This window comes from Entamoeba invadens (genome assembly GCF_000330505.1).
Source record: "Entamoeba invadens IP1 unplaced genomic scaffold scaff_1105074725199, whole genome shotgun sequence".
Classification (NCBI taxonomy): domain Eukaryota; phylum Evosea; order Mastigamoebida; family Endamoebidae; genus Entamoeba; species Entamoeba invadens.
Window position 1 is genome coordinate 93,977 of NW_004440113.1, and position 24,377 is coordinate 118,353.

A 24,377-nucleotide genomic window follows, 5' to 3' on the forward strand; every position below is an offset into this window, starting at 1 on the left:
TATTCCAAACTTATTTACGACTACTGAAACGTAATTATTTTATCGACATTTTACATCCTTCGTTGTATATTTAAACTTCTTTGAACAAAGATGCATTAATTTCGGAAAAGTGGATTGTGTTATTCATTCCAGAATAAAGCTTTTTGGAGCATGCCTAAACCATTGCGTGGTCAGGAGTATGTATTAACCATATCATACATAATAAATTCTTGGTTAAATTAAATGAAGACTTTTTGAGGTGTTTTATCTATATATAATATAATACTCAACTCGATATTATATACTACCAAAAAGACAACCACAACAAATCGATCAAATTAACACGACGCGATGATCTTATCGAGTGCGTCCACTGGGTAAGTGACTTTGATTTCCTTAAAGTTGCATTGTGTTTTCGCGTCTGGCAAATTTGATCCAAACGCTTTAATCACAAACTTCCCATCCTTTTTCCCTGCCATGACAACAACAGGGACTTTTTTCATTGAGTTAAAGAAGGTGTGGAGTGCATTGACCTTTGGTTCTTGGACCTCGTCTCCAATGGTGAAATACCCAATGACAAGTTCTTCTTCAAAATTTTTGGTATGACTTCCAACCGATTTAATGAGCTCATTCTCATCAATTAAAAACGAAGATCCACTCAACGGAATAACATCGGCTACATCGCGAAAATTGCCAAGTGTCTTCTGCCCCGTTAATAACCCGCTCATCACATTCCCGCTTTTGCGGTTATACATATCGATCAGTTTCGACACTACTATGGGAAACACTCTGACTATCTCCTCAGCCATGTATTCTCTATATTTTGCAGTTTAAAGGGTTATAGTTTTCATTAGTTCTTTTTATTATATTTTTTTAACTATTAATATCGTTGTGATGGGAAGTGCGGTGTTTCTCAAAAAAACAGGGTTTCTTCTTAACTTCATCAAGTCCCTCCTTGAATTTGTTTTACTATTAGTTAATGACAAATTTTATTATAAATAAAGTATTTGTTGCGAATGTGAGAATAGTAAAACAAATGGTTTTGATATGGTAAATTAGTGGTAAATATATTCATAGAGATGGTTCAAGTAATAGTAAACGTTTGTTAAGTAAAGTGAGTCGCCGATATAATTCGAGTTTCTTTGCGTTGAGAGACTCCACTTGACCGTCGCCTAATATCCTCAAAACGTCCATTTTTCGTTTCTGTGAAAGGACTGAATATATTCGAAGAACACGTGTGATTTTTTGTTGTGATGTAGGAACACGTGGCTTTTTTTCTTTATATACTTTGAGTATACTTAACTCAAACGTTTTGTCTTCTTTTTGTTGTTGTGCTAACTGAGAAAATGTGATTGCATGCGTTAAAGGCGGTTTGGTGACGTTTTCGTTTTGTTCACCTTTCCAAAATATATTTGCAATGTGCTTTATCCACTCCATTAAAACAATTATCTCCTTTTCATAGTTTTATAGTTTTAACTTTTAATTCAACCAATTGAATTTATTAAAAATATAATAAATTATACTATACTTGAATTGTTCTAATTTTAGAAAATAGCCAATTACATAATTTTGAATTTTACTTTATAATATAATATATTATAAAATATTATAACAAAAATTTGATAAATATAGACTGACATGTTTTTATTGTTAAGACTAACATAAAATGCAATCAATAATCAATTTATGTTATTTTTTTAATTTATAATTTTAGTTTAACATTAAAACTCTGTGTTAAAATATTCATTTAAATACATTTCTATTCATTAAAACTGCCCGAATTACTATTTGAAGTAATCAATAACCACTTTCATAGTTTTTAAATAGACGATTCTGTTTCAAAATAAAACTAAAGATATGCATTGTGTCTGTTATCACCATAAACTTCGTTAATAAAAGAGTTTGTAGACTGTATATTCCCATTGTTTGTTGTTCACAATGAACATGTTACTTGTATTTCTCTTTGTAAATATGATCCACTCACAACCTTACCACATTGACCATCCATCTGAAGGATTGGCTCTAACCGAAAATCCAACTACTACACCAGCTAATGAACTTTTTATTGATCAACAAATAATCGATCAGATGTCTTCAATAGTAAATTTTGGTGATCTCTATGTCGCCAATCTTCATCTTTTAAGTAATCGTCTCCGTCGTTTCCGTATGATATTTGGCTTCGACAAATTTGTTCTGGTATCTAAGATTGAGGAGATGGAATTAAAAACAGTCGAATTCTTTAGTAAAATAGTTGACTCCAAAAGTTGTACAATAGATGAAGTATTAACTTGGGCTGAAGAAGTTCGTACAATGTATGATATGTCTAACAGAGGAATGCGGTATCGATTCTATCTCAGAGAGCTCCCTTTAATGTTCAGAAAGATATATGCTTCATCAATGATGCCTTTAAAAATTAAAGAGACTCTATCACTTCAATTAGCACTTCGTGTTGATTACCATCAAGAGCTCTTTTACATCATCATGTTGATGTTAAAGACAACACAACTTCACGACAAAATACCACTTATGAAAGCTTCAGAAGCTATTGAAGACTTCATAAGAGAACTAGTCTCAATTGATAACAAATTTGGATTTGATATTATGACGATCAAAGCTTCTGCAATGCGTTCTGACTGGGGTGTAGCTCGTGGATTTAATCGTGGAATAGCACCAGAAGGAACCACATTGTTTAGTAAATAAACTCAAAACCATTAAGTTTATTATAAAAACTATAAATACGATATAAACTATATAGACAAGAAATACTTTTAAGACTCAACACCTTCTTGTAATAGACATTTGAATTCTATTTTCTATTTATATCATAACTTGTTTTTTAAATATGAAATTATATAATCATTTATTAGTAATTATCAAATTGAAATATGTATAGTTATAGTATAATTCTTATACTATACATAAAATATTTACTACAATAATACTATTATTATATAGTTTCATATTTTAATTATATATTAAATAGTATAATTATTATACAATAATTAGATTGTCCATACTAAGGTAGTAAGTCACTTATTCTTTTGGTAACAAGCTCTCCTTTGCGTTTTTCAACAAGTTCCAGTCTTCTTGGAGTTTTTCGGGGTTGTCGAAATTGTTTTTGAACATTGCCAACATCGCCCTTCTAACTTCCAGCTTTTCCGTTTTGAGACCCGCCTTTTCAAGCTTTTGTGCGAGTTCTGGCATCTCCTTGTTTTGTATTTGGGACTTTATTGACAAGACTTGGCTGACTTTCAATTTCTGTTGCTTGACGTTCATGAGTAATATGTCGAGTTGTGCGTAGTCCATGTTGTATTGCATTTCATGTAACTCAAATTGGTGCTGTATTGTTACAACATCACTTTGACTTGACGTGACACTTCTATTCCCCCATCCCTTTTTCATGCTATCAAGAACACTTTCAAAGTTATCAGACAACATTTGTTCGGGTTTAACACTCGTCATATATTGTTCATCAAAATTATATGAAATCTTTTCAATAGTACACTTCTCTGTTTTCATCTCATAAAAAGCGTCGCACTCAATATCTTCTGCCTTAGTCTGATCAAAGACCAACTGTTTGTCACTCGGTCCATAGTTTTCCGCTCTCTCCAAATAAGGCACTTTGTTGTTCCCGTCATGCCATGACGTGACTGGTCCGAAGCAACACAAGTACTTACTCAATTTGATATACAACTCCTCATACTTTTCTTCTGGTTTTAATTCAACAAGTCCAACACCAGTGTGATAATTCTGAAGTTGATAGTCTTCACCATAAATTTTATTGTTTTCAAATATCACCAATTGCCCTTCAAAGGGTTTTTCTCCATTTGGTAACTTAATACACTCACTTGCTAAGACGTACTTCTCGGGGAAGGCTCCATAGTTATTCATAGTAAATTGCTGCGGTGGAATCACACAATCGACTTCGACAAATTTGTTAGAGTCATACTCCTCCATTAATTGATGATCACTCTTATTCTTTAACTCCATCTTCTTCGCTAGATAGCCAGCACCTTCTAAACATACAGTCTTGGCATTAATAGACATGTTATTTGCGACTCTATATTTACTCGACAAGTTCTCTATTATTGTCTTCTCGACAAAACTGTTTTTGTGCATCCCAACAACACACAGAACAATGTCTTTGTCCTCTTCTATTGGTATCCCAACTTCTTTCTTAATAGCTCTCCCAGTTTGAATGACACTGTCGACTAAATTGGCTATTGAATTGTCCTCATTAATAAAAAGATTCTCGACTTCTTCTCGACTGAAATTGATGTAATTGTCTTCTTCGTCTTTAACAAACGATTTGCTGACATTGACATCACTAAACATATTGATAGCGTCGTAGAATTCATCAACTCTTTTCCGCATTTTAAAATTCCAGTCATCAACATCGTCACTTTCTAATGGACTCTTCAACGCCATTTCACACAGCCGTCGTGCAAAATGTTGTTGTCCCAATTGGAGTCTGTCCATATAAATTTTTGTGACTTTTGTAATAGAAATATCAAAGAGTGAGACGGCGGTGTATCTATCATCCAAATTAATAACAACAACCTCCCAGTGTTTCTCAAAGGAATTGTGTTCGAACATGCGTGGGATTTCTATCTTAGCGTAATTGAAGGCGCATGCTATGTCGTTTGTCACTATCCTGCACACATCCATTCCATTCTTTTTGAACGCAAGTGATACTACGTCTTTCAGAAGTTGGTCACAGCCTTCTGGTATTGTGACTAAATATGATATCGCTTCTAACCCTTCATTACTTAATATTTGAGTAAGTTTGTTATTCAACTCGCAGACCATGACTACCCACAACTCAAAGACGTTTGTGACAAATTTACGGGTCGTTTCATCTCTATTAATTTTAATCCCCAATTTCTCTGTATCACATAGCCCAGACAAACACTGTTTCTGCTTCATCGCATCGCCAAACACATTGATTTTATTATCAGTAAATGAGATCGCAAAAGGAATCGGTCTCATCAATTCAGTCTTCACATTGTTAGTTTGGTAGTATGACGCTCCAACGTGGGTATTAGTAAAGCAAATGGCTACAACTCTTTTCATCTTCTTATTTTCAGTTCAATGTTTTACTAGTCATATCCTTTTTTTACCTTGAACCTTAATGATGTTTATTTTTTTTGTTTCTCTTTAATTTGTTTTATTACTATATTATATTATACTATACTTTTATTATTAGTTTTATATATTACTTCATTACAAGTTTCTATCCAATAAAAATGTAGTTGAAATATAATAATATATTATTAAAAGTTGAACTAATATATGACTTTTTCTATTAATAATTATATTATAAAGATTATTTATTAATAATAAGTATTAATTTAAAAACTAATTATAATAACCATTAATGGCAATTTATTATAAACTAACCTGTTTAACTATAAGAAAACCCAATAACTATTTTTTAGTCATTGAACAGAAGTACCCAATCTCAAAAGATCTTGAAATATATAATTGAGGTTTAAAATTACAATTTACAACTAATAAATAGTTCCAGTGGAAAAGGAACTAACAATTCAAAATGACTTAAATACTTTCAATCATTGTCTTAGTGTTTATTGTGCTTTTTGTTTTGCTTCTTGTTTTGCTTTTTGTCTTCTTTCTTTTCGACTTTTTTGTCTTCCTTTTTCTCTTCTTTTTTGACTGGTTTCTTCTCCTCCTTCTTTTCAACCTTCTTCTCTTCCTTTGGGACTGGTTTTTTCTCTTCTTTTTTCTCTTCCTTTTTCTCAGCCTTCTTCTCTTCTTTCTTTTCGACTTTCTTCTCAGCCTTCTTCTCCTCTTTTGGTTTTTCTTCTTCCATCTTCTTTGCTGGAACGAACTCACCGTTCTGATTTTCTTCTTCAGAAGAATCATCTTCTTCAAGACCTTCCATACCATCATCAGCGTATTGAGTGGCAAGTACATAGACAGTGCCTTTGCCTTCACAATAGAGTTTTGCGTCTTCGCCATAAATTGGAATTTCAAGAGAATGTTGTGGAATTTGTTCTGAAAGTGTCGCTAAGAGGATCTTGACGTCTTTCTCGCCTTCCTCGTCTTTTGTCTGTAAGAAGAGTTTTGTAGTCTCTTTGCCTTCGAGTGCAAGGTGGTGAATAGTAATTTCTCCTTCATTTGGAATGTCGACTGGTTTGGTGTTAACTTCAAAGTGTAATGTGGCCATTGTTCTTTGAAGTTTGTCATCACCTTTTTATTCTTCTGAATTATTGGAGCAACGTGTCACTCTTAACCCTTTTTGAGTGTCATTCTGGTCTGCATATAGTTTATATTATTATTAATGTATTATAATTATTAATTTATTCATATTGAATTGAAAAACAAGTTTGACGTATCAACACGTCGGTCTGTTTGTACCAATAATGATATATAGTAATTTATAACAATTTTGTCATTAAGTATAATTCATTAAAATAGATTTTTAGGGTTTGTAATTAATCTAATTATTGTATTTGATTTTTTTTTCATTCAGTTGTTAAAAAAAACTTGAATTTTGAATTTATAAAATACATTATATTTATTATAAAGAGCACCAGAAAACTGTCGTACAGCAGAAAATAGTCGTACACATGGTTTTAAGGTTTTTTTCTGTATAAAGTCGGGTTTTTATTTTTTCAAAACCCAATTTTTTTTCTGATTGTTTAGTCAAATTTTATACGTGAAAAAATATTCCCGATTTTTTGGTTTTTTTGATACTAAAATCACAAGTGTACGACAATTTTCTTGCTGTAAGACTATTTTCTGTTGGTCTTTATATGGTATTAATTATGTCATAATATAAATTTAAACTCACTTGAAACATTTTTAGCACTGAGTCAGTCTTTTAAAGTTATAAGAAAGAAATGGCTACAATTATGTGAAAACAACGGGCATTAGGTTAATTGTGAAAAAAACTGAAACAATGAAATAATTTTCTAAGAGTGGTTACTCGAAACATTACATTTCTTACAGTTTGATGAAATGTACTTGATAAAGTTAAAATAATGACTCTCTTTAATTTGTTTATATTTAATAAGAATTCCATAATAATGACTTTTCTTTTATTTTTGTTCTGTTTTTGAATGAACAATTAATTGTTTGTGAAACATTAAAAGTACTCAACAAAACCACAATCAATAATGGACAAATTGTTTGTTTTCACACACCATTTCAATATTTGTTAGCTAATTAGAATGGCTAGACGAAAAAAATAATAACACTTTTATTTAAAAATTAATGAACCCATTCGAAGCAACAAGCAAAAAAAACTTGTGTATAAATCGTTTTGATTAAATAATACGATGTGTATGAAATTTTTACATTGTGTATTATAAACTAACAATTTTTATTTCAAATACAATATGCCAACCCAGTAGATTTTTAGGTATTATTTGTGAATTTACATGTTTATTTTTTTTCCAAAGAAACACTTTTTTATTTTGCCTGGTTTAGATCTGGAATGCCATCCATAATTAATTCGTCTAAAAAATGATAAAATAAATAACGACATTTTATTTAATAACAACTATTACAATAACAATTGTTTTACTATTTGTTAATAGCATTCTTTAACTACTACAAATATCAGTTTCCTTTATAAATTGTTTATTACGAACTTTTCCTGATTTTTGTATATCAAAAGACCAAATAGAACGAGAGACAACTTTTTTTAAACCAATAAACACAATTCTGCCTATTTTATTCAAAACTTCAAACAATCTTTTTGATTGTCCTTACGACGTTGTAGTTATAAGGACAAATTTCCTGATTTTTTACGTGTATATCATTTAAAACTGTTTTCACAAAAAAAGGTTTTCTGTTCTTTTCAAACCCTCTTGAAATTTCAAACAATTTTTATCATATAGCCAATGACGTGTATTTCCTGATTATATATATACATTCATTTGCCACAACTTTTATTCTTTTTGTTTGAAATAAAAACAACTCTCACAATTCTATTTTCAGGTGACACTCGAAATTGTTGTCAATTGTGGCCTACGAAAGAGTACAATTGACTATTTTGTCCTACCATCTATTTTACTATAATATTATAACAAAATAACCATATTAATATTATTCAAAGACCAATAGAAAGGAAAGTGCCATTCTTTAGTGTGTATTATCATTGTTTCGTGTAAAACTACTCTATTTTTGTCTTTGATGACAAAATTATGTCACAAAATCAGTTTTACTCCGGCAGTCGAAAAATAACTTTTAAAAACCCTTTTATCTTCTAAAACCATATGTCGTCTTGTGTAGTGGTGTGTCCAACTGATCTCCACGACTCTTCTCTTAGGAGCTTGAGCCCCTTCCCAAAAGTTACGTTACATTCACCACCCGACTCCGACTTTTTAACTCCTATCATGCCAACCACTTTTAAAGCAAAGAGTCCTTTAGTCCTTAAAAATGCAACTGAAATGGAGAAGAAAGGCAAAGTGCACCCGATCGTTCCAATATTCAAGAAAGGTGCCTTCCTCAAAAATTTGAATGACAAGACAATAGAGGACTCTCCACTTTCTGATCGAGTCAAGGTCGAAAGACCTTCATTTTCAACGTCACCTCTCATGTCAAAAATGAAGAACCCATTTGCACATATGAGAACGAGCTCAGCAACTTTAGAACAATCCGCAGTCAAAGTGGGGACGATTGGAGTATCACCAGCAACTACTCCTTGGGCCGTCTATACACCAGTTCATGCAAAGAGTGAACACAGTGCAATTGATGATGTCAATCGAATGAAAATGACGAATTTCACTTCGCGCAGTCGTTATAAATTATCGCGCAGTGCAGAGTTGGAGAAGAACAAGATGAAAAGGAAGGTTGTACCTCAAGTGATGTTCCCCAAGTTAAAAGAGTCACATTTGTTCGATGAAGTTGTCGTGAAGAAGAATGACGACTTCTCCAACTTAACATTCGCGTTGTGCCACTTCGACCAAATAAAGAACGAACAGAAGACAACGATGAAGATCACTTCGTTCGCCGAAGAGGACAACAACGTCTGTTTTATGATGTAGAGTCTACTTATTTATTCTAATTTATTTATTATTAAAGTACTATTGTATTGTATATGTTTATACCATTGAATTATAATAATTAAACTAATATTAACTTACTAGATGTTTGTGTAATACAACAATGGAGTGAATTGAAAAGTAACAAAGTCTTTTCAATTGACGAAATGCCCATCAGCTATTCTTCTCTCCAAGATTTTAGTTTGGTTCAGTCGACCACGTTGGTCATGGAAGACCATGTAATCTCCGTAATGCGTTCCAGTGTTTCCGCCCCACTTTTCTGGTGTCACAAAATAGAGTTTGTTGTTAGTAGTAGTGTAGTATTTGTATAGAAAATGGCCGAAGCCGGGGTCTTCCAGTGAGCTTGGAGCAATAGTATAATAGTTTTCCCAAGACGCAATGAAGTCGATGATATCACTCGACCATATAGAAAGATATCCGGCTGGGAAGAAGAAGTACTTTTTGATGTTAATAGCGAGTGGGTCGTAGTATTTGTTCTTTACATTTTTGTTAGGGCGGTGTCTTACAAACTCTCCGACGACGGTGTTCTTCTTAGGGAGACTGACTAAGAGATCGGCAAGGGTGTCCACTGTCACAATGATTTCGTCGTCGACTCTGGAGTAAAACAGATAGTCTGGGAAGAGTGTTTTTGCTAATATATAAGCGTTGACATTCTTCTGTTGTAGTGTGAACCAGTGCTCTTTCAAATTTGGCATTTCAATGTAATACAAGTCGTGATATGTGTTATTCAGACTCGAGACTATTCCAGTCATATTCTTCTTCTCGACTGTTTCCCTCACTAACACAAAGATGCACTTCATCCCAAATTCGTTTTGGTACTGGGGATTACACCATGTCTGTCGTGTTTTCTCCACGTGATGTAACTTACTAGGAATGGTGTGTATGATAGCCAAAAAGAGTTTATCGGGGTAGAACGTGTTCTTATAGTGTTGAGGTATGCCAAGACTTTCGTTCAAGTCGGCGTACGAGTAAACGTCCACTTCATCGGGGTAGTCCTCGTCAACACTAAATTTGTCGCCATAGAAACTATTGACGTATTGCCGTTGATCATTTGTGATATACTTCCCCAACACACACAAGAAACTCAATAACACAAGAATAGCCACGTCCCTTGCTCTTTTCATTGTGTGTTGCATTGTTCAAGTTGTCTCTTTAAATCTACCTTGTTGACTTTACTCATCATTTCCTTCTCTTTTATTAGTCTCTTTATAAATCACTGTATTACAATTAATTAACTATAATACAGTGATTATTATAATATTATAATTATATTATAATAGTATTTGATAAACAAACTAGAGTTATGGTAAAAATAACTAATTAATTTTTTAGAATCAGTTTTTTCCAGAAAACTCGTCTTAATTTGTGAAACCCTTGTTTTTGGGAGAAAACAGTTCGACATTTTAAGTCGACGTCCTCAAACTTGCACAAGGGTTTAAAGAACTTGAAAATGCGCGCAATAGAATGGACCCCCATTACGACTCGGACTCTGACTCGTTGAGTGATATGGATGAGGAGGACGACGTCGAGGACGTCAGTGACTATCGGTATGGTGGGTATCACCAAGTGCGGTTGAATGAAGTCTTCAATAAGAAGTATGTAGTGAAAGAGAAGTTGGGGTGGGGGCATTTTTCGACGGTGTGGCTGGTAGAATACACCGATCAAGTGACTGGGGCGACGTGCAATGGAGCGATGAAAGTCGTGAGATCAGCACAGAAGTACACTGAGACTGCCAAAGACGAGATCGAGATCTTAAGGAAGATTTCCGTGAACGATCCGAATATGAGATATTACTGTTTACATCTAATCGACTCTTTTCAACACCGGGGATTGAATGGAATTCATATGTGTATAGTTACACAAGTTGGTGGGTCGAATTTATTATCACTCATTCGACTATATCACTACAGGGGAATCCCTTTGGACATCACTAAAGAGATTTCTAAACAAGTGTTAATAGCTTTGAACTACTTACACACCGTCTGCGGTCTTATTCACACCGACTTGAAACCAGAGAACGTCCTCTTGAACTTCATCATCGATATCAATCACGTGAAGAAAAGATCAATGGTCCCCCCAGCACAGAACATTCAAGTGATGCTTGCTGACTTCGGTAATGCTAATTGGGTCAATGAACGATTCACTAATGACATCCAAACGCGACAATATAGATGCCCAGAAGTCATGTTGGGATTACACTGGGGATGTCCCGCTGATATCTGGTCACACGCGTGCGTCATATTCGAATTGCTGACGGGAGACTTCTTGTTCTCTCCAAAACAGACAATGCAATACAGTAAAGTCGAAGATCACTTTGCGTTGTTCATCGAGTTACTCGGACCACTCCCGAAAGAAATGATTGACAAAAGTCCTGTAAAGAGAAAATACTTCACGTCCGATTATGTACTGAAAAAGATCCCAAACACACACCTCAAATTCTGGGCACTCAATATGGTGTTGACAGAGAAATATAAATTCCCACAGACCGAGGCTACGAGAATCGCAGAATTGTTACTTCCTATGCTTAGATATAATGAAAATGAAAGAGCAACGGCGGCCCAATGCCTCGAAAATAAATGGTTTTTGTAAGTGTCTATTTGTGTGGTTTTCGTTGTCTGCTTGTGGTACGCTTGTTAGTTTTAATTATAATAAAGTATAGTAATACTTTTAACGGAATCTAGTTTTCGTTCTTTCTTTATATTATAGAGAAAAAAATATGAAAACAAAAAATGGTCTCCGATATAAGTAGTATTATATCAAATAATTTAATTTATTATTAAAATAATATAGTACAAGCCAATAAATGGAAGTAAAAAACTACGAAATAAAAAGTCCAATTTATCTAATATTTTGGGATGAAAGCCACTTTCATCCCAAAAGTTACTTTTTTACTATTGGATAATAGTTATTTTATGCAGAAATGGGAAACTGGTTCAGAAAAAAAAAAGAATAGGTTAAATATAGATACAAAATACACTTTCAAATATAATTAAAGATATAGTTAATTTATAGTACTATCTAGTTGTTTTAGTTGATGCGCAAAATTGAAAGTTGAACTTAATAAAGTAATGGTTGTCTCATTTCTCATACTATTGATATTGAACGTTTTTGCACTCGATGGAGTTGTCAACGAATATTATAAAGCGGAATTCATCGACACCAAGGTACAATACACTTTCGATTTAAACGGAGAAACACACTGGTTCAATTTGTTTAACTGCGAAGAGGGAAATTGTTTGTCTTTATTGTGTAGCAGTGGATGTGATACATTAAATACAATGTACTTTTTATGATAATACACTAATAAACAGACTTGGCGATAACCGTACAAACTTATACCGCTGGTAATATTCTTTCCACCTCATACACAATCCCAATTGCGACTTCCGTGACGCAACCTATAGAAAACTCTTATAAAACGTTTGTTGTGGTAAACAATCATTTACAAATTTAAAACATTAATAATACAAAGAAATATTAAAACTGATTTGTAGAGTCGTGTCGATAAACGAGTGCAGTAAACAATTAGCTAAATACTGTGATGGTGTCATTCAAATGAGTACATCCCGAAGGTCATTCATTCAAACTTCATTTACGCCGAAAGTTGCGACTAAGTCGTTGACCCAAACAGACGACCCCGACAAAACACACAAGACCGGAGAACACCCCGTGTATGCAATGTGGGACTTGTTGAGAGACAATGACTCTCAGATCATCACAAAGGAAAGCACTCAATTTAAAATGAAACTGTTGGCTAACACTGAAAACCCAATTATGGGATCAATCTGTTTACTCGCTAATGTCGCGGAGATGTCAACGAATTCATATGTGATGTTCCCACAAGACAACATGAGTCTGGCGATGATTAACTTCAACTTACCAAACACAAAGAACCAATATCTGTTATATGTGACGGCGGAGATACCGGGCTATTTCCCTTACTATTACAACTACATCGTTGTGCAGTCTGCTGCAGTTGAGTACTTTGTGTTGCTTGCGATGTGCGTCTTTATGTTGTTCTAAGTCACTTCTTTTTGTGTTATTGAATTACAGATATACGTAATAAACAAATGAATGCGATAGATCACTTATATACGTACACACAGAATTGAACTTGTGTCGACCGTTTGCCATCTTCCTCAAACTGCAAGTAAAAGTAATACCACCCACCAAGTCGCCACCACGAGTGGATTTGGTTTTCTAAAGTAATGGTGTGTGTCCCAGGCTTTGTAGGAGTGTTTATTTGTGTACTCAATTCTACATCACTGAAGTAATACCGAGCCGCACAAGATTTTGCAGTTTTCCAGGAGAGTGATAAATCCTGCAAGCCATAGTTGCTTGTGAATGTCACATTGATAGTGAAATTCTCATAAATTTTAAATGTCGGTGGGTTGATTTCAATTTTGTCAATTATAACAGCACCTTGGTCGACATTGAAAATGGTCATTGTGTAATCAACTTCACTACCGTATGATAGAACAACCAACAAAATGATCAACATTTACACAACTGAGTTTTGTTCATCATCCTTTTCAATAAAATATAATGAAAACAAAAACCACAAAGTCCGCACAGAGGTTAAAGTAATCACTCATCTTCATGGAGGTCTTTATTCTCAAAGAATCAATGTTTTTCAAAAAATAGTCAACATTACACATTGACCATTTTTTACTCGTTATATATCATAACCGAAACTGGAGTTAAAAACTAACAAATTTGTTCTATTATATAATTTGTTTTCCAATTTTATTTAAACTTCCCTGATAGTTTTTTTATAATTATTTATAGTATATATACCAATTATTATTTTTATTGAATAAAAAAAATAAAAAAAGAAAAAAAATAAAAATAATCGGTTTTATTATAATAACAAATAACAAAAATCTATTTTTAATTTATGTAAAATAATTATTTGTCGCCGAATTATAACAATTTTTATTTGTAGAAATAGAATAATTCTGTTAAAAAACTATATATTATAGTATTATATATCATAAATATAATAAATTTAAAAATTATTGTTATTTAAAATATTTTATCGTTTTTGTTTTTAATTGAAAAAAAGAATTAAAACAATTGTTAATTATTAAATTACAAAACAACTATTATATAATTAAAAAAAAAAACTACACTATTTCGAAAAATACAGTATTGTCATTTCGCCTTATGCAAAACTGTTCCTTATGTAAGTCTTTTGAATAAATTTTTTAATTAAATTAAACCATTTTATAATTTAATTAAAAATTATTGTCATGTTTTATATTGTGTTGGTTCGAAATTATTAAACTATAAAATAGTTTAACTGAATTAAATTTTATTTATAAAAGTCTAACATAAGACTTAGTGACTGTTATTTGTTTTATATTATTATCACAATCACAAAAAAAATATTTCTTATATTTATTTTTTTTCATTTTTTTTAAAGTCTTTTGATGATTAATTATATATTAATAATATATTAATAATATATTAATTATATAAAAAAATTGATATAAAAAATGATTATTTTAGTTTTGATTTCTATTTATAAAAATTAAAAAAATTAAACATTAGAAATAAACATGGTTCTTTAATCGGTCATTCGTTAATTATAAAAATTATTAAATACTATTTATCTTTATTATATACAATAAAAAATATGACACATAATTAATATATTCTATAGTTAATTTTTCAATAATAAATACTAATAATTAAAACTACTTAAATTGTCTGGAATAAAGTCAACTTCTCAAAGAAAAAATTAAATATGTACTTAATATAGAAAAAATAGTTAAGACTTAAAAAAAAAAACTATAAAAACTAAACCATAAATTAACCATTTTAACATGATGATATAAATAATAAAAATACTTTTGAAGGTGAAAAACCAAAAATAAATAAATCTCATTTTTTACTAATTCGCAATTATTAAAAACTTGATACTTTTTAATAATTTATTATTTAAACTTTTTTTTCTAAAATGACACAAACCTGTCAAAAACGTTGTTTATTATTAATAGTTGTCTGTCCATTTTTTCAACCAATAAAAATGAAATAGATCGAGAAGTTGTATCTAACACCCCATAATCATTGTTTTACTTTAAAAAAAAATTAACATTTTTACTCAATTCTTTTTCTTTTTAAACATTTTCATTATATTTTTTTGTCTTGCTATCTAATTTATTAGACTCTGATAAAAAATATTCAAATAATTATATGTTGATTAAAAATTTACTTATAATTATTTTATATCAGAGCAAAAATGAAAGCGAGCGTTAATAAAAAATCTGACAGTTACTGCGAAAAAAAAAGATGGTGTTTTGATTCAATAAACACGAAAAAAATCCATTTGAAAACACATTTTAATTATTAGGTTAAATTTAAAATACAACAATACTGTATTATTCAATTCAAAAAATATATTAGGTAAATGATTGACTATAAAAGCATAATTCCAGGCATTTCATTGAATAACAAAATCTTTATTTTTGGTTGTTTCACCTAACGGCTGAAGCATATTTAGTTTGTTCACTTCTCCCAAATCTTCCACAATATTTAAGTTGAATCAAATATCGAAATTTTATTGACCTTTTTACTTTTCGAATTATTCGTTCATTAAACACATCTTGTTGCCACATTTAATACTAACATGAACCACACCACCCCAGAGGAAATGGTCTCTTTTTTCGGTAAAGTGGCCGAGTACCCACACGACTCTGCTTTTTGGCAAGAGTCATGGACTTCCCCTGTGAAGAGTCGGAAAGGGTCCTATTCCCTTGACAATTCTTTTTCCTATGAAGACCCATCGGACCAGTTTGTTATTTATTAATTGTTTTAGACAATATCGATATTTTATAATATAAAAAAGACATTAAAACACACGAAATAAAAGCATTTAATGATTTTCCTCTGAATGAAAAAAATGAATCATAATATAGACTTTACATAGTGAAATCATGTAGTGTTATTGAAGCAAATAAAAGCATGTTGGACAATTACATATCTTCCCTGATGTACTGTCAACAAAATCCGTTTATCACGAAGTATAATATTATCTCAATAACACCCAAAGAAACAATACTCGAAATCGAAATGAACATTTTGGGAGTGAACAAAGTCGCTGTTTGTCTGAAGCAGACTGTGATCAATGTGAGCAACAATAAATCCTTCCACATCTTTTTTAGTATCACTGACAATCGATCCAAAGTGATCCCCTTTCGTGATAACCAATACTTGTGCTTGTGTTACATCTTCGAACGAATGACTACACAATACGTGAAAATAACTGCCGTTTCTAAAGTTATGCCAATCCCTTGGTGCCATCCAACCGACGTCAAACAAGGTCTCCGACGACAAGCAACCAACGACATCCGTATTTTCAAAACCCTCACAGAGCTTCCAACCCTAATTAATGTCGAAGTCCCCGAATACGTTATATTAGAGAGAAAAGGGTTTGAAGCAATGATCCAGAAAAGGACTGTTGGGTCTGTTCTCATACAAACGGAGGATTACACCATCACAGAAATTTCAAGACTGAAAGACGAAATCAATTTATTTTGTTCTGGCATGTTCCGCAAACGTGTTGCAATGCACTTGAACACCGACACGTTGATTGAATGTGTATTCAAAAACAGTTTCAGACTCGTCGAATACTCCGACAAAGACATTGGATTTTTCGTGTTAAAGAACCCTAACAGTCAACACGGCAACATCACCGACAAGATCAACGTCTCCGCATTTTATTACTCGGACGAGTGTGTTCTGTACCATTTGAAATCGACTGCGCACTTCCTCGACAACAACGAAGAGTTCAATTATTCGTTCTTTAATAACGCTTATGTGATGATCTTAAAAGACATCGACGGGTATTGGAACGTCCAATTCGAAATCGATTTCACAGAGAAGACGTCTGGCCTCTCCTTAAACACTATGAAGCGGTTTTTAACAAGCATCAAAGAAAGTCTTGGGTCTTCCAACGCCGAGATGACACATCGCCTCCCCACACTCCAATTCTCTGTTCGTGAAAAGTCCAAGCCAATCGGTCATTCCTTCTTTGTGACTATGCAAAGGTCGTCCCTCATCCAAATCTGTTTGATGCTGAGCAAAAAGGACGTCAGAAATTTACGAACGACGTGCAAGCAGATGTACTCCCTTCTGTCCAATATGACGACTTCGGAAGACGATATGGAGGCGCAAGACAAACGGACGAAGACTGATGAGAGTCTTGAGAAACGAAGTCGCAACGATGAAGAGAGTATTGAAGAGTTCTATGACACCACGCGCACTTCCACAACATCAAACGGCCACGAGATCTCTCGCAACTTCATCCCAAATTACGGCAATTTCCCAACACAGTCAAAGACGTTACAAATCGAAGAACTTAAAGAGGATTTGACTTACGACTTCTCCGTGGCTTCCACCTTTCAAACGGAAATTGAAGAAGAAAATGACAAGAAGGACATGATCACTATCAATGCGCACAACAACGTGGTGCATTCCGTTGGGTTAAACACAGAAGGCGACTTCTTTGTGTCTGGGTCTTCTGATCGGAAGGTCAAAGTCTTTGATTTGAACGCTAACCCAATCACTGGCCGGGGATTACTTGGCCCAAATGGGTCAGTCATATTCACTGCGTTTGTTGAAAACACCATCTGCGTCGCATACAAACGAGGCACAGTAAAGTACTTCATCGAAGATAATAAAGAGCCTGTCATCTTCGATTCGATCGCGGGGAGAATCGACGGGTTCTTTCCTATGAAGAACTACGAGTTCATGACGTGGAGCGACAACGTCCAAATAGTGAAGTACCAAAACTTCAGACAAAACATCATTTGTTCGTACGAGGAACATTCGAAGAAAGTGACGGCCGCATGTCCATTCAATGAATTCACCTATTTATCAGGATCTTCAGATAGAACACTCCATTTGTGGGACATCAGAGACAAAAAACGCATCGCAGAGTTAAAACCACATAAAAGTGGTGTTGTTGGTATCAACAAATTGAACCAAATATACTTCTCAAGCTTCGGAAGTGAAAAGGTGTTGTGTGTATGGGACAGTAGAATGCTCAAATTGCCTGTTATCTCTCTTGAAAATGGCGTCGAGGCATTATCGACGGATCAAGACCATTTTGTGGCTGCTTGTAGTGATTCCGTTGTTAAAGTGTATTCAATGAAGACTTATAAAGAAGTTTGTCAGTTGGCGTGTAATGTTCCAGAGTCGTCGTTTACTGCTGTTGATATGAAAAATAAGGTAGTAGTATGTGGGACAAAAATTGGAGTTGTAGCTGTTGGCAAGGTATGCTATTAAGTTTATATAGTTATTGTTTTGCTCGATTTTATTTATATATTATATAAATAAAATATATTATAATATATTATAATATTTATAATATATTTATAATATAACAAATAACAAGACATAATATACATACAAAATTAATCAACAAATAAATCCCCTTTTCTCTCTTCTTTGCGTGGCGTCACAGCAAAAAAGTATTCACTAAAATTCCGTTTTAAAAAAGTCTCAACTTTCATAGTGTTTTCAATGTAGTTTTCACTAATTGTTTTAAAGTACTTTTCTATTTCTTCTTTGAGTGAGTCGACGAGGTCTTCGTACTGATTTTCTCCATTTAAGACTCTTTTACTTTTTTCTATATAATTCTTTATAAGAGAAGTATAAGGTATCACGGGGTTAAAACCTTGTCTTGGGAAGGTTCCGAATGTTCCATTAATTTTCTTTTCATTCATCAATTTGAGATACTTAGTTTTAGTCAACTCGAAGTCGTCGAGTGCTTTTATATATTGGAGTGCTTGTTGTGTGGTCATTGTTTGTGTCATGTTCCCCAAAGCCAAACAGATTTGATATAAAAAGACTGCAGAGGTGTTTGCTTCAAAGAACAGGATCTTGCGTGGCAGTAAGTTGACTGTGTTTTCCCAGAAGTCTTGATATATACCGGCTCTAATAATTAAATTAAGGCTCTCTAGTTGACTTCTAAATATTTTGATGAGCTTTTCAAATGAGTAGACGTTGTCTCTGACATTTTCTAGAGATAATTGATTGTCCGCCATATATGCAATTTTAGTATTCAGAAATTTCCCGAACATTTGGAGTTCAGTGTTGAACGAGTGCGGCATTTCAAAGTGTGAGAAATCAACGCTTTTCTCTGTAAGTTCACTTGCAAGTTGATTTCCATTACGACGCAATAACATTTTGTAAAGTAACACTAAGTAAGTGCTTCTTTGTGTCTCTTTAAGCTTTTTGTGACTTAACTTAATGATGGAGTCCATGATGGAAATTGACTTCTCAGTGTTATCCAACACGGGAAGAAGTGTTGTGATATCACTGTTTGAACTTTTCACAAGCTTCTCTAACTCTGTGTATTGTCTTCTGAGGAAGAACGGCATGACTGAATTCTTCGATATGTCACCCTTTTGTATTTTGTTTCTTTACTTCACATTTTTAGACTGTGACGGTGAACTAATGGGCGTCTTATTTAAAACTATTTGTCATTAAATTTTAATTTACTCTTTATGATGTAAAATAAAACGGAAGTTTAATGGAATTGTCAACTTGTCATAAAACAACACAGAAGTGCGTTATTTTACTCAAGTGTGTTAATAAGCAATATTTGCAGTTAATAAATATTTGTTTAGAAGAATTCCCTTCTCTTTTACTTACTACTAAAGGAATTAATAATAATGAAGGATAGGCTTTTTCATTGAGAAAAGAGAAGTATATTTGAGCAGTGAAAAGAAGTGTTTTCTAAAGAAAACATATTTGGAGCCAGAAAAGGTCTTTGTTTTGTTACTTCAATAAAAACTGTCATCCATTAACATTATTAGACTGGAATTATCAAAAAAACATCTATTTTTAATTTGGACTTAATTTAGTCGGCAAAAAATACGTTTTTTAGTTGCCAAAAATCTTATGTGTCCATTACTACTGTCTTAATAGTGACAAAACAAAATGACAAACGCCTTTTTAAATATATGGATTTAAATCGATAATAATTACAATATTTTTTTTTATTTGGCTTTTGTTGTCTTTTATCATTTCTACATCAGTAAACCTATATATGTATTATATTTTTTATAAAAAACTAGTATTATAACTAGATGTGGTGTTATTATTTCAAGTTTGTCCATCATTATTTAAGTCTGATCTTATTATAAGATGTATAATTATTTCTTACATACTTTTCTTGATTATAATCTGCTGAATGAAAATAAATAACCGGGCTATTCCGGGTAATCACCTTAGAATATTCAACCAGTCTTCCGACAAGCATAAATAGAATTAAAAATTGGAACACTTTTCAACGGTTTTGACACTTTTTTCTTTACAAAAGATTCTTTATCCCAAAACATCAGCTAAATAAAAAACTCTTGTTTTAAAAATTCATTTTAATTATTTTACTTACTAAAATAAATTAGAAAGTAAAGAAACTTTTCAACAAGTAAAATAGTAATTAGTATAATAAAATAATAATAACAGTATAATTAAATTAATTAATTAAAAAAATTAAAAAAATTATTGGATTAAAAAAAAATAATTTAAATTATTACATTTTTTTAAATGTTATAATTTTAATATTATTTATGTTAAAATTAATTTTGAAATTATAAAAAAATTACATAAAAAAATAATTACACTTGTTATAAAATTTATAACCTTTTTTGAATTGAAAACATGTTTTAATTTCGTGTTATTGGACTGCATTTAAAGAAAATACCTAAAACATCAATAAGATATTTGGACCAAAAACCTTTTAAACAATGTTTTAAATTCACGTTTTTGAAAGAATATTTCGTTAAAACACAATGATGAATTTATGTTGTTTAAATTTAAAAATTCATTTTTATACACTTTTTATTTAAAGTAGCTAAATTGAGTTGTTATATAAATCAATTTGCTAATACTTTGAAGTTTGACATTGTTTTACCTTTATTATACAACAATAAAAACAACTCTTTTATGTTGTTTTATTTAAAACTCTCATTGTTTGCAAAATTGAATATGCATTCGATTGTCATTTATTATGCTTAACAGAGTTAGACATTTTTTTGTTGTTTGGCAAAATAAAAAACATAAGGAGGGAAATACGTGGCGTAGCCGTACAGAAGTTATTAACAATTGTATTTTTAATTATTAATATACCATATTATATTCTCCATCTAAAAATATATTTTATTTTTTATGTAAAAATGTATTATATTATATTTATTATTTTATAAGTATTATGATAATATTATAACTCAAAAATTAACCATATAATAACAATCAAATATAGTACAGAAAAAAAGTGATAATTCAATAGTAATAAATAAATTAAAGTAAATTTCCCGAAATATTATATCAAACAAATGCAAAAAAACAAAAAACACAAGACCCGATTTGTTTTATAAAGCCATTAATAGTTTAATGGCTTTTAACAAAAAAACAGAAAAGGTAAAAACATTGTATTAAAATTGAATTCGGTTTATACAAATAAAAATAAAATACAATTTCCAAAAATAAAAATACCAGCCATACAATCAATTTTTATCGGGCATGCTTAAATCGACGCATGCTATTACGTTGTGCACATTTTAAGTTACTTTTGATTACTTCCTGTATTTTTATATCACATTGTTGACACTTAAAATGTGGAGCTTCTGTAGCAAGAAATTGTTTTCGTATTTACCAGTCCCATGATTTCTTGATCATAAAATAAACCGTAATGATATTTTCATTAAAATTACTTTGTTATATGACACTTGACACTTCATCATTTCGTTGTTATCGCCCGATGTTATTTCACATATTTAACCAACCATGTAGACTAGCTGATTCGAAAAAGAATATTTTAACGTGAATCACTATGACTTGAAAATAGAGTTTTTAATGAAAACAAACCATAATCGAACCATAAAATATTAAATATTTTTTGTGTTTTTGGTTGTTGAAAATGATTATTTATTCGTAAATGTGAATATAAACATGTGGTTAAGTACGTGGCAGAGTCAGAACTCAACAGGCAAAACAAAAACTGGCCAATAAATTCAATGTTTATTTCATATTTAAAGTTACATTTTAATGAAAAATGTTAAATCTAAAACAAGACATAGTAACATGTCAATGAAAAACGGGAAATTAGAAGATAGGAAATGGTTGTGGTATAATGTGGTTAATAAAAGACGTGTATTCAAATTGTTTTATTATAAAAAACGTATCTATTATATTATATAATTTATATAATCATTTTTAATATAGATCGATATTTACAAAAAGAAAATCAATTTTAATATAAAATATACATATAAAACCATAGCATCAATCATTACTGTTCATTGTGTATTTAAAGATCACGTTGCATACACAACTTAGTATGTTAACTTTGGTATTGGAAAAAATACATTGTATGTATGTATAAATTGGTATATTTGTGTATATTGATCACTTTTTGGTTTAATTTCATTAAATATTTAAATTACTTCTTTGTTATATATATACAACAATATACAAATATTTTGTTAATAACTGCTATCAGTTAAGTGTTAATAATTTATTAAAGCATTGGAATAAATTTTTTATAAAGGTATAAAGTTTATACATGTAATAAACTTAGAGCAATGATTTTCTGAAACATAAATAACATGCTCAAAAAACAATAATACAAATAATAAATCGCACAATTTATTTCTGTTGATTATTGATTAAATTTAATTTGGTTATTCGAGTTAAGTTTGATAAAGTTCTCAAATTTAAAATGTAATTTTGTTTATTTTAAAAGTATCATTTTTATTTTATATAAATTGTTTTATATAAACATAAGTATATATCCACAATTGAATAAAACGACAAAAGTGTGTTAAAGGTTTAATATATACAACATCCACGTCATTTTTATTGTATATAATTATTGAAAACAACTGAAATAATAAGATTATTGTTAAACAGTTTTTTGAATGTATTGTTTAAATGTATCTTGTTTTGATATTTATTTTAACAATTTGTCAATTACTTTTAATTGATCAATATTAGTTTTACTAAAATGGAGTTGTTGCCATCTATTGCTAAATTTATTTATGTCGTTTACTTTGTACAAACAATCAAATTTAAAACGTGTTGTTGCAGCAGATGAAACTTAAATTGTGTTAAGTTTGTATTTTTGTATTTGTCAAATCCAAATGTACTTGCTGTTTTTGACAATTTGAAGATTCTGAAAACAATTATAAAAACAAATGTGCTTACATTATTTGTTGTCTAGTTACAACTAATTAATACAAACAAAAACATGTTGTTGATATAACACAAATAAATATCACTATTGTATTGTTCATTGTATTCAAAATCTAACGATCATTTTTTGCAAGTGAAAATTTTGATTTTATTGTTGTATATACACGAATTATTTACTTGTAGTTGCTTAACTTGAATACACTGTATTACAAATAAATCAGATTATGTCAAATGTCAACAAGAATGAACTATCTATTATTATTATTATTATTATTATTATTATTATTATTATTATTATTATTATTATTATTATTATTATTATTATTATTATTATTATTATTATTATTATTATTATTATTACATATGATATTTATATTATCTTTTATTATTATAAAAACACACAAGAATGTATTTTTTTTATTTCAGTTTCAACAAAAGTTTATTTAAATATTTTTGATCAACACAATAGCAAGTTTTTATTTATAATTATTTTACTGTCTGAAAATTATTTTTATTATATTATATTTTTATTAAAATAAATGATGTTGTAATTTTTATTAAATATGTAAATAAAAACTATAACAAAATATATCATCAATTGTTAATAGTTATTTTGTATTTGGTTAAAATTAAAAACTGAAACTATAACAATCTAAATTTATAAACAGTTTTCAATTATAAAAAATATTAAGTGAAATAAATTCACAATTCACTTTCTGTAAGTTGTTGACATTGAACTGAAGGCACAAATCGATCTCTCGAAGTGTTTCTGTTTAAGAAAGACAATCTTTCTTTTGTCTCGACTCTGATTTCTCTCGAATAATTTTTACGATTTGGTCTTGATGCTTTTTTAATTAGAGAAAACGATCGTTCGACTGAACATGTTGTTACGGCTATCAAATTAAGCTCCATACAGCAACCAATAAAACGTTGAAACTCGACTCTTGATTCCATTAAATTCAAAACATTTGGTGCTGTAAAATAATTTTCAGAACATTGTTCCAAAAATATATTTATATTTTTGTCTTTTTCATTCCGATAAAATTTTCTTTGTTTGAAAATTTGAATTTTTTTGCTTTCTAAACTTCCTTCTGTCGCCGAAGAACCGTCATCTGATCCTGGTAAGTCAGAGCTGAAATGTCCAGTTGGAAAAGCCGTGTC

The 24,377-nt window shown here is 30.9% G+C and overlaps 11 protein-coding genes across 11 annotated transcripts; 5 read left to right on the top strand and 6 right to left on the bottom strand.

Annotated features, from left to right (window-relative positions):
* Window positions 1–317: 317 nt before the first annotated feature.
* Window positions 318–788, bottom strand: EIN_093570 (hypothetical protein; the record flags this gene model as incomplete). Its single annotated transcript, XM_004253923.1, has 1 exon — window positions 318–788. The coding sequence occupies one exon, from the start codon at window positions 786–788 to the stop codon at window positions 318–320; it is 471 nt and encodes a 156-aa protein (XP_004253971.1).
* Window positions 789–1,950: 1,162 nt separating this feature from the next.
* On the top strand, window positions 1,951–2,679 carry EIN_093580 (hypothetical protein; the record flags this gene model as incomplete). Its single annotated transcript, XM_004253924.1, has 1 exon — window positions 1,951–2,679. The coding sequence occupies one exon, from the start codon at window positions 1,951–1,953 to the stop codon at window positions 2,677–2,679; it is 729 nt and encodes a 242-aa protein (XP_004253972.1).
* Window positions 2,680–3,012: 333 nt separating this feature from the next.
* Window positions 3,013–5,052, bottom strand: EIN_093590 (hypothetical protein; the record flags this gene model as incomplete). The annotated part of the gene is made up of 1 exon (XM_004253925.1): window positions 3,013–5,052. One exon carries the CDS (start codon window positions 5,050–5,052, stop codon window positions 3,013–3,015), a length of 2,040 nt encoding a protein of 679 aa, XP_004253973.1.
* Window positions 5,053–5,557: 505 nt separating this feature from the next.
* On the bottom strand, window positions 5,558–6,166 carry EIN_093600 (hypothetical protein; the record flags this gene model as incomplete). Its single annotated transcript, XM_004253926.1, has 1 exon — window positions 5,558–6,166. The coding sequence occupies one exon, from the start codon at window positions 6,164–6,166 to the stop codon at window positions 5,558–5,560; it is 609 nt and encodes a 202-aa protein (XP_004253974.1).
* A 2,056-nt stretch (window positions 6,167–8,222) lies between these two features.
* Window positions 8,223–8,993, top strand: EIN_093610 (hypothetical protein; the record flags this gene model as incomplete). The annotated part of the gene is made up of 1 exon (XM_004253927.1): window positions 8,223–8,993. The coding sequence occupies one exon, from the start codon at window positions 8,223–8,225 to the stop codon at window positions 8,991–8,993; it is 771 nt and encodes a 256-aa protein (XP_004253975.1).
* Window positions 8,994–9,145: 152 nt separating this feature from the next.
* EIN_093620 (hypothetical protein) lies at window positions 9,146–10,135 on the bottom strand (the record flags this gene model as incomplete). Its single annotated transcript, XM_004253928.1, has 1 exon — window positions 9,146–10,135. The coding sequence occupies one exon, from the start codon at window positions 10,133–10,135 to the stop codon at window positions 9,146–9,148; it is 990 nt and encodes a 329-aa protein (XP_004253976.1).
* A 340-nt stretch (window positions 10,136–10,475) lies between these two features.
* Window positions 10,476–11,600, top strand: EIN_093630 (dual specificity protein kinase lkH1, putative; the record flags this gene model as incomplete). The annotated part of the gene is made up of 1 exon (XM_004253929.1): window positions 10,476–11,600. One exon carries the CDS (start codon window positions 10,476–10,478, stop codon window positions 11,598–11,600), a length of 1,125 nt encoding a protein of 374 aa, XP_004253977.1.
* A 479-nt stretch (window positions 11,601–12,079) lies between these two features.
* EIN_093640 (hypothetical protein) lies at window positions 12,080–13,034 on the top strand (the record flags this gene model as incomplete). Its single annotated transcript, XM_004253930.1, has 3 exons — window positions 12,080–12,245; window positions 12,323–12,431; window positions 12,506–13,034. The coding sequence occupies 3 exons, from the start codon at window positions 12,080–12,082 to the stop codon at window positions 13,032–13,034; spliced, it is 804 nt and encodes a 267-aa protein (XP_004253978.1).
* A 61-nt stretch (window positions 13,035–13,095) lies between these two features.
* On the bottom strand, window positions 13,096–13,458 carry EIN_093650 (hypothetical protein; the record flags this gene model as incomplete). The annotated part of the gene is made up of 1 exon (XM_004253931.1): window positions 13,096–13,458. One exon carries the CDS (start codon window positions 13,456–13,458, stop codon window positions 13,096–13,098), a length of 363 nt encoding a protein of 120 aa, XP_004253979.1.
* A 2,184-nt stretch (window positions 13,459–15,642) lies between these two features.
* On the top strand, window positions 15,643–18,302 carry EIN_093660 (hypothetical protein; the record flags this gene model as incomplete). Its single annotated transcript, XM_004253932.1, has 2 exons — window positions 15,643–15,806; window positions 15,956–18,302. 2 exons carry the CDS (start codon window positions 15,643–15,645, stop codon window positions 18,300–18,302), a joined length of 2,511 nt encoding a protein of 836 aa, XP_004253980.1.
* Window positions 18,303–18,430: 128 nt separating this feature from the next.
* Window positions 18,431–19,399, bottom strand: EIN_093670 (hypothetical protein; the record flags this gene model as incomplete). The annotated part of the gene is made up of 1 exon (XM_004253933.1): window positions 18,431–19,399. The coding sequence occupies one exon, from the start codon at window positions 19,397–19,399 to the stop codon at window positions 18,431–18,433; it is 969 nt and encodes a 322-aa protein (XP_004253981.1).
* Window positions 19,400–24,377: the final 4,978 nt, after the last annotated feature.